This window comes from Mirounga angustirostris, unplaced genomic scaffold (genome assembly GCF_029215605.1).
Source record: "Mirounga angustirostris isolate CCGP_5_RB_7025 unplaced genomic scaffold, mMirAng1.0.hap1 SCAF_5, whole genome shotgun sequence".
In the NCBI taxonomy this organism is placed as follows: domain Eukaryota; kingdom Metazoa; phylum Chordata; class Mammalia; order Carnivora; family Phocidae; genus Mirounga; species Mirounga angustirostris.
Genome location: NW_026991713.1, coordinates 58,631,684 through 58,642,274, shown reverse-complemented (window position 1 = coordinate 58,642,274; position 10,591 = coordinate 58,631,684). Strand labels below are relative to the sequence as shown.

Genomic DNA, 10,591 nt, shown 5'->3' with positions numbered 1-10,591 from the left:
GCATGAATGCAGAGCTAAACCCATACAGCCAAAGAAATCCCTGGATTTTTGAGGCATTCATATACATTATTCAACCATTAATGTGTTCTTTAATTCATCAAACAAAATTGAATCAGAATTTGTGTTAAGCACTAGGAATGATGCAGTCAAAGACAGACATGGATGCTAACCTATCTACATACACTGTTTATATGACCTTGGGCAAGTTACATAACCACTGTGTACCTCAGGTTCCTCATCTGCAGAGTGAGTCTCTTATTAGGACCTACCAGAAGCATGTTGGGGTGCAAGATAAATATTATTAATAAAATTATTAATTAAAATGCAGTTAGAAATAGATCAATATTATGAAGAAAGTTCAGTTCTATCAATTATCTGACAATGTACAAAAAATATTTTCATGGAACACCTGGGTGGCCCAGTTGGTTAAGGACCTGCCTTCAGCTCCGGGTCCTGGGATCGAGCCCCCTTCGGGCTCCCTGCTCAGCGGAGAGCCTGCTTCTCCCTCTCCCTCTGCCTGCCACTTTGCCTACTTGTGCTCTCTATCTCTCTGTCAAATAAATAAATAAAATCTTTAAAAATACATATTTTCACAATTTTTTATCATTGTAAAATTTTTTATAATGATAAAAAATATGAAAGAAGGTAAAATGATTTAAGGTAACTGGAAACAGCATAATTATCCATAGAGTGATATTTTACAATGGTGAAACTTTGGAAGCAGCATACATTTACAACAATGACAAATTTTGGTTTAAATTCTGTTATATTAATACAGTGGACTAAAATTAAATAGATTTTTTGTAAGCAAAAATTTTTGAAATGCATGTGATTCTTTGAATAGTTTTTCTCCCATTAATTACCACTGGGTGCATATCAAATATATCTGAATTCTAAATGCAGATTGAATTGAAGTCAGAAGTCAATGATGAGAAACCACACAATAACAACTTTTATCCTGCTGGGACTGACTGATGATCCACAACTGAAGTTTATGATTTTCATCTTTCTATTTCTCACCTATATGTTGAGTATAACTGGGAACCTGACAGTCATCTCCCTTACCTTCTTAGATTCTCATCTTCAGAATGCCATGTACTTTTTCCTACAAAATTTCTCCTTCTTAGAAATCTCATTTACCTCTGCTTGTATTCCCAGATATTTGTACAACATATCAACAGGTGACAAGACAATCACATATGACAATTGTGCCATTCAAATTCTTTTTACTGATCTTTTTGGTGTAACAGAATTTTTTCTCCTAGCCACCATGTCCTATGATCGATATGTTGCCATCTGCAAACCCCTGCATTATGTGACCATCATGAACAAGAGGGTCTGTAGAAGAGTCATCCTTGGACGCTGGACAGCTGGCTTCTTGATCATACTCCCGCCACTCAGCCTGGGCCTAAATCTGGAATTCTGTGACTCTAACCTTAATGACCATTTTTTCTGTGATGCATCCCCCCTCCTAAAGATATCATGCTCAGAAACATGGCTTATAGAGCAGATGGCCATAGTCTGTTCTGTGTTGACCTTTATTATGACCCTCATATGCATAGTTCTATCCTACATATACATCATCAAGGCCATTCTACGATTCTCTTCTGCCCAGCAAAGAAAAAAGGCATTTTCTACATGTTCTTCCCACATGATTGTAGTCTCCATTACCTACGGAAGCTGTATTTTCATCTATGTTAAGCCTTCAGCAAAGAAATCAGTGGCCATTTATAAGGGTGTGGCAGTCCTTACTACATCCATTGCTCCTATGCTGAACCCCTTCATTTACACCTTGAGAAACAAGCAAGTAAAACAAGCTGTCAAAGACTCAATCAAAAGAACTGCATTATTCTCAAAGAAGTAATGGAATTTGCTGAAGTAGAGGAATCACATTTTCCTAAAAATATCATTAGTTCTTAAGTATATATCTTTAGATTTTTAAGTCATTCCTTTCTAGCAAGGAAGTTATTTCAGGAAGCATTCTTTAAAAAAAAAAAAAGATTCTATTTATTTATTTGAGAGAGAGAGCACAAGGCGGGTCGGGGAGCGGCAGAGCTGAGCAGGGAGACTGACTAGGGGGTTGATCTCAGGACCTCGGGATCATGACCTGAGCCAAAGGCAGACCCCCAACTGACTAAGCCACCCAGGTGAAGCTCTCTTAAAAAGAAAATGTGATACATTTCTAGGAAACAAAAAAATGACTTCATGTCTTAACAAGCCTTTACAAAACTGCAAACAAAATGACAAAAGAAGCAGAACCAGCAAGTTAATTATATATTTTGGATAGATTAATTGTGTTTATTGCCTTTTCCAATTCTAGCTTTCAAGAGCATTTTTGATGCCAGGCACCATTTTAGGCACTGGAGATAGAATAGAAACCCTGCAGATTTCTTGCTCTTAAATGCCTTACACTTTAGAAAGGATATGTGACTAGTGCATTAAATAAAATATAAACATCACTGTCAACCTATAATTGTCAGGAGGCAACAGTCAAGCAAAAGTGTGTATTTGGGATCAAAGAATTACAATTCAGGTACACAGATTTGGGCAGCAACCCAAATAGTGTTCCACTAGGGAGCAAAATCAGGAGGTTTTAAAGACAAAAAAGGGAATGCTCATGTAAGTTGTCTACAAAAATTTTGATTGGTGTTGGCGGCAGAAAACTAATCTTGGCACATAACTGGCTGCTAAGGCCATCACTAAGCAAAAGTCCATTACTGTAGCAAGTTGCAAATGTTCTTGCAGAGTCCTTGAGGTATTTGGGGTTTGGCGCAGTTCAGAAATTCATGGTTCTACCTGGTGAGGACATGCATACAGCCCACATCCTTAGTTGCCTCCCAGATTCATTTTTAAACCCCTTCACATAAATGATTCCATTTTATTTCACCTTTCACAATTACAAACAACAAAAATATCTTTAAAAAAAAAAAGGAAGCTATGACAAATGGTTGCATCTTAATGCAGAAGCTGAATTATAAAATGTAGGCTCGTATAATTATGAATACTCAAAAAATCACAGACTAGCAGTTAATTTGAAGTAAAAGTGCCAATTCTTCTTAAAAGATGAGTAAATTCCTAAAGATAATGGTTATATATCTGCATCTGTATTTGTTTCTATACCTTTATCTATAACTATATGCATTGGCTGTTGAGAAACTAAAATGATTAGGAAGATTGTGAAAACATGTAAAAAAGTGTAAACAAGTAAAAACATGAAATGCACCTAAATTAGGCACAGAAATGACTACAACTCAAAGGAAACCTATAGAAGCAGTACTTTCATCTATATTACACAATCAGCCATGTACCTCGTGGCTATTACTAAGGGCGTGACGGAGCTCCATGCTTCCTATGTGCAGAACTTCTTCCTGAACCCCTTCATTGACACCTTGAGAAACAAGGAAGTAAAACAAAATTATGACATTTCAGGGACCTTGATTGAGATATATCTCAAAAACAATTTTATATTGATTACAGGTTGAAATAATATTTTGATATATTTGATTACATAAAATATACCATTTAAACTGATTTATTTTTAATTTATAATATGGCTATAGAAGTCTGAATTAAATATGTTGCTCACATCACCTTTCTATTGGAATGCTTCAGATATTTAAGCAGTGCTGGTTAGTAGTGGACTCAGAATTTAACTTCTGTTTATTAGACCCAAAATTCTGTATTTGACTTAAGGAAGCCTCACCAAAGAAACACTTTCAGCAAAAAGATATTTTCAAGAGACTCCTAAAGCAAAACCTACATGTAACGAAATCAGTATAAGTAATATTTAAAAATATTAACCCTAATATTAAAAACTGCTCACATAGGCTTAACCTATAAAATGCAGTACATGTTTTTAATATAAGATAATGCACAAATTAATCTGTGGTTAAAAATGAAAAGAACTTTTGAATGAAAATATAAATGTAGTGACCACTAGCATAACTCTAATTTTCTTTTAAAAAGAGTTGAACTTTTAAATATATACAAATTAGGGGCACCTGGTGGCTCAGTCATTAAGCGTCTGCCTTTGGCTCAGGTCATGATCCCAGGGTCCTGGGGATCGAGCCCCGCGTTGGGCTCCCTGCTCCGCGGGAAGCCTGCTTCTCCCTCTCCCACTCCCCCTGCTTGTGTTCCCTCTCTCGCTGTGTCTGTCTCTGTCAAATAAATAAATTAAAAATCTTAAAATATATATACATACACAAATTAATATAAATAATGGGAACCTGAATATGTAAGCCATGTGATTTTTTTAGAACAATACTCCTTGGCATCAAGTAGGTAGGAAGGACGGCTGAGTGCAATGAGTTCAGGAGCCTTGGGAAGCTCTTTCTAATGCAGGCAGAGCTTTTTGGCAACTCACTGTGTCAACTGTCCTACAGCATTAACTCCAGTTCATGCAAAAGCTCTGACTCTCTGGTGGATTCATTTTTTCCACGTCATTTTTTCACCTTTGCCTGACCTTCTCCCATGTCCTTCGCTGGTCTAGTCGATGCCCTCACTCCCAGATAGACAATACTTTTAAAAATTATATTCTCCTTGTCCTGAACCCCTGATCTGACAAACACTGGGTGTTTCCAGAGATGAGTGGACTTAATGACTACTAAGTTATTAGAAACTGTCAGTTTCTGGAAATTTAGATTGCAATAATAACCCTCGCCTGTCTTGAAACAAGGAGCTACACGAGGCCTGCATTATAGGAATAAAAGTCCTTACTCCTCAGGCCCACTAATAATAGCTTACCTGAGGGCCCAGACTGAGAAATTATAGTCCTCCAAGTCTTGTTCTAAGATGCCTGCCTTTTTCAGCCCAGGAGTAATTACAACTAGTCTCCTAAATTCCTTAAAATGTCCAAAATGTTAAAAACATCTTAATATCAACAACAAATATTTTTGAGTGTTTATTCTACCCCAAGCTGTGTGTTAAGCACCTCATTTCTTTAAAACTTACATAGAGAAAATTTCCTAATGCACAGTGCTGTATTGATCATATCAACAAGTATCGATTTATAGCCAACTTGTTTCATCTACAAACAGGTCCATTCCTTCCAACCCCTGGTTGATTATTTGAAACAGATACATATTTTATTTCATATACACTTTGGTATGACTCTCCAAAAATATAAATACTTTTTAAACATTGATGATAATATATAATATAGAACATAATTCACTGTGCACAGCTTGATGAGTTTTCATAAGCATTGATACTCATGTAACCATCACACAGGTCCAGATACAGCACATTTTCAGCATCCCAGACATCTCTTTCATGCCACTCTATAACAGTATCCTCCCAAATGTATCTGCTATGCTGACTCAATGCCAAAGATCAGTTTTGTATAATCATGACCATCATACAAATAGGAATACACAGAATGTACTCTTTGGGGTCTAGTTTCATTTGCTTGACATTATGTCTGTGACAGTTGTCCAAGTTCTTATGTTATCAGTACTCAATTCTTTTAATTTATAAGTTGTAGTCAATTATAGAAATATAGCACAATTAATTTAGCCATCTCCTATTAATAAATATTTTGTTGTTTCCTATGTATAACTATTATAAATAAAGGTCAAAGAATATTCTTGTACATGTTTTTTGGCAGACATATACATTCATATCTGTAGAATATAGAATTAGAAGTGGAATTGATAGGCTATATGGTAGCCGTATGTTTAGCTTAGTTGACATTGTCAAACAACATTAAAAATAGTGTACCAATTTATCTTCTTATCAGCAATGTATATGGGTTATAATTGCTCCATATTCTTGCCAACATGAAACTTTGTCAGACCTATTAATTTTAGCCATGTTATGACTGATGATGTGGAATACCCTGTTATAGGTTTTTTGGATATAAGACATCCTATTTTGTGAAGTGCCTATTCAAATAATTTGTCCTTTCTATTAGATTTCTTTCAATTTGAATTTATTTTTAGGAGTTTTATAAATTTTCTATATATCAGTCCTTTGTCAGTGGTATATACTGAAGTTATTTATCCCTTATCTATGTCTTGCCTGTTCATGTTGTTTATGTTAAATTTGAAAAACAAAAGTTCTTAACTTTAATGAAGTCCAATCCATCATTTCATTTCTGCTGTCTACAGGGCTCTTTGTTTTTTGTTTTGTTTTGGGGGTTTTGTTTGTTTCAGAAATTTTTGTTAACTCAACATTATGAAGGTAGGTAATTACGTTCTATTCTATAAGTTTCACTCACAGTTCTTACAAATTAAGGTTAATGGCCCATCTGGAATTGACTTTTTCTATGGTTTGAAATAGGGAACTATGTTCTTTTTTTCCATGTGAATATTGAAATAACTCAGAATCATTTCTTGAAAAAATTTCCCCTTTCTCCTTGAATTCAGTGGCAATTTTGTCATAATCAATTGCTGTTGTGTGAGTGAATCTTTTTCAGGGCTCATTATTTAATTCCATTGTTATGCTTATCTCTGAACTAATGCTATACTATTCTGTTTATAGTAGCTTTATAATAAGTTTTCATATTGGGTAGTATAATCCAAACAACTGTCTTCTACTTCCTCAAGTTTACTTTTTTCTTATCAGCCGTTTGTTTTTCATAAAACCTTAAAAACCTTGGCAATTTCTACAAGGAAAAAAATTCTCTTCAGTGATTTTAAGTTAAGATTGCATTTAAACCAACAGGCCACTTTGGGGGAAATTCATGTTATTATAACATTGAGAATTCTAATCCGTTAAAACAGTCCCATTTGTGTCTTTAATTACTTTCAAAAATATTTCAATTTTAAGTGTATAGAGGCCTTGCACAATATTGATAGACACATTACTGGTATTTTGATGGATTCATTACTCAGCCTTTGATAATATGTTGCTATTTTATATGGATTTTTTAAATTTTTATTTTCTAATTGTTGCTAGTTTTAGAGGTACTATTGTTTTTGAATATTGATTTTGGTCTATCAACCTTCCCAAATTTAATAATTACTAGTTATTAAATTTAGTAATTAATTCTAGTGATTTACCTGTAGTGTCTTTTAAATATGTCAAAACACAATCAAATAATATGCAAATAATGACAGGCTATTATATTTATTTTTCTTTTCTTTATTGCTCTGTCTAGGCCCCCCAATACAATGATAAATAGAAATGGTGGGAGTGGACATCCTGTCATATTCCTCAACTAAAGAGAAAAGATTTCAATATTCAAAATAAAATACCTAGGAAGAAATGTAACCAAGGAGGTGAAAGATCTGTACTCTGAAAACTATAAAACACTGATGAAATAAATGGAAGATACAAATAAATGGAAAGATAATCTATGCTCATGGATTGGAATAATTAATATTGTTAAAATGTCCATACTACCCAAAGCAATCTACAGATTTGATGCAATCCCCATTAAGATACCAATAGCATTTTTCACAGAACTATAACAAAGAATCCTAAAATTTGTATGGAACCACAAAAGCCCCCAAATAGCCAAAGCAATTTGACAAAAAAAAAAAAACCCAAGCTGGAAGTATCACATGCCCTGATTTCAAATTATATTACAAAGTTACAGTAATCAAAATAGGATGGTGGTACTGGCATGAAAACAGACACGAAGATCAGCGGAATACAACAGAAAGCTCAGAAATAAACCCACACACATGGTTAATCAACCTATGACTAAGGAGGCAAGAATATACAATGGGGAAAAGATAATCTCTTCATTAATGGTGCTGGGAAAGCTGGACAGCTATGTTTAAAAAAAATGAAATTGGACCACTATCTTACACCATATACAAAAATAAATGCAAAATGGATTTAAGACTTGAATGTAAGACCTAAAATCATGAAACTCTTAGAAGAAAACAAAAGCAGTAAGCTCTTTGACACTGGTCTCAGCAGCATTTTTTTTTTTTTTTGGACCAGTCTCCTCAATCAAGGGCAACAAAAGTTAAAATAAACAAATGAGATTACATCAAACTGAAAAGCTTCTGCACAGTGAAGGAAACCATCAACAAAACAAAAAGGTAACCTACTGGATGGGGGAAGATATTTGCAAATCATACATCTGTTAGGGGTTGATAATCAAACTATGTAAAAAAAGTACACTGAATATCAAAAAAATAAACAACCCCGTCAAAAAATGGACAGAGAAACTGTCTCTCCCTCTGACAAATAAATAAATAAAATCTTTAAAAAAAAATGGACAGAGAACTTGAAAGGACATTTTTCCAAAGATATACAGATGGTCAACAGGCACATGCTCAACTTCACGGATCATCGAGGAAATGCAAACCAAAATCACAACATATATTACCTCACACCAGTCAGATTGGTTATCATCAAAAAGACAAAAAGTAACAACCATTTGTGAGGATATAGAGAAAAGGGAACTCTTGGTGGAAATTTAAATTGGTCCAGCCATTTTGGAAAACAGTACGCAGGTTCCTCAAAAAATTAAAAATAGAACTACCATATGATTAAACAATTCTACTTCTGGGTATTTACCTGAAGAAAACAAAAAACACCAATTTGAAGAGACAAATACTGCACCCCTATGTTCATTGCAGCATTATTTACAATAGCCAAGATATGGAAGCAACCTATGTGTTCATTCATAGATGAATGGATAAAGAAGATAGGATATATATAATATATACAATGATATGTTATTTATAATATATATTATATACATATTTAATACATTTTATATAGTTTAATAAAATATATTTATATGATTATATATTATATAATAAATATATGTAATGGAATATTACCCAGCCATAAAAAATAATGAAATCTTGCCATTTGTGACAACATGAATGGACCTAGAGGGTACTACACTACATGAAATAAGAAAGACAGAGGAGGACAAATACCATATAATTTCACTTACATGTGGAATCTAAAACAAAAGAGCAAAAAAACAAAACAGGGAGTGCCAAGGTGGCACAGTCGGTTGAGTGTCTGACTCTTGGTTTAGGCTCAGGTTGTGATCTCAGGATCGTGAGATCAAGCCCCACTTTGGGGCTCAGCACAGAGTCTGCTTGAGACTCTCTCTCCTGCTCTCTCTGCCCCTGCCCCCTATGCTCTCTCTCTAAAGTAAATAAATAAATCTTAAAAAACAAAACAAAACAGAAACAGACTCACAGATAGAGGAAACTGCTGGTTTCCAGAGGAGCTAGGGGTTGGGTGGCAGGTGAAATAGGTGAAGAAAATTAAGAGGTACAAATTTCCAATGATAAAATAAATCATGGGGATGTAATGTACAACACAGGGAATATAGCCAAAAATATTGTAATTATTTTGTACAGTGTCACATGGTAGCTAGACTTATCGTGGGGATCATTTTGTATGTATAAAAATATTGATTCACTGTAATATACACCTGAAAATAATAGGATATTGAATGACAATCTTCACTAAAAAAATAAATAACATATTTTCTAGATTCCCTTCATCAGACTAACAAACTTTGCTTCTATTCCTAATTTGCTGAGAATGTTTAATAATGAGTGGGAATTGTAGTTACAAAATGCTTTTTTCTGCATTATTGAGATGATATTTTTTTCCCTTCATTCTACTAATGTGGTGGATTACATTTACTGATTTTCAAAGGTTAAACCAACGTAGAATTTCTGTAATAAACCTCTCTTTATGGTTACACATATCCTTTTCTCTATTTAACTTGATAATTCGTATATAAGGATTTTTATGATTATTATGACAAAAATCAACCTGTAACTTAACTTCTTGCAAAATCATTTCCAATTTTGACATGGAAGTTATACTGCCCCCATAACCAAGTTGAGAATTATTCTTCCTTTTACTCTTCTCTGGGTTGGTTTACATAAAATTAGTATAATTTTTTCTTTAAATATTTGGAATAATTTACTAGTGAAGCTATCTGGCCCTGAATTTTCTTTGTGAGAATATTAGTAATTATGGATTCAGTAATTTTGACTTACATTGGAATATTTATATTTTCTTTTTCTTTTTTTTAGTTGTGTTTTTAACATAAACTAATATATTATGTAAACTATTTTATTGGCCTAATGTTCTTTATGATGTGCTTTATTATTATTTTAATATTTGTTGCATCTGCATTGATCCTCCTGTTTTTCATTTGGATAATTTCATTTTGGATAATTTCTTATTTTTTCTCTTTTGCTTCTTCTTGACTATACCTACAAGTTTTCCTTTTTTAAAGAAATCATTTAATAGTTGCATTTATTTCTTTAATCTTATATTTATTCTCTATATAACTGATTTCTACTTTTATTATTCTTCCTTCCATTTATTCTGCTTTAGCTTGTTCTTGTATCTCTTAAAATGAACCTTAGGTCACTGCTTTTTCAATATATTACATTTTAAGTAAAAATTTCCCTCTAAACAATGTGCTGCTATATTGCACACATTTTGATATGTTATATATTATTGTCAGATGAAAGAAAAGTTACCATTACAACCCACATCTCAAGAAATTACTAGAGCATAAACTACAGTTTTTTTTCCCGAGTGCACAGGATTAATCCAAGGAAATAATATGAAAATGAAAAGCAGCAGTGAATGCCCAAACCAGGTGTTTATTGTGTAAATATAGTAGCTTGATATGAAAACTATA

At 33.5% G+C, this 10,591-nt stretch overlaps 1 protein-coding gene across 1 annotated transcript; it reads left to right on the top strand.

The window, feature by feature from the left end:
• Positions 1-925: 925 nt before the first annotated feature.
• LOC123838651 (olfactory receptor 6C2-like) lies at positions 926-1,864 on the top strand. Its single transcript, XM_045867591.1, has one exon. It carries the CDS (start codon positions 926-928, stop codon positions 1,862-1,864), a length of 939 nt encoding a protein of 312 aa, XP_045723547.1.
• Positions 1,865-10,591: the final 8,727 nt, after the last annotated feature.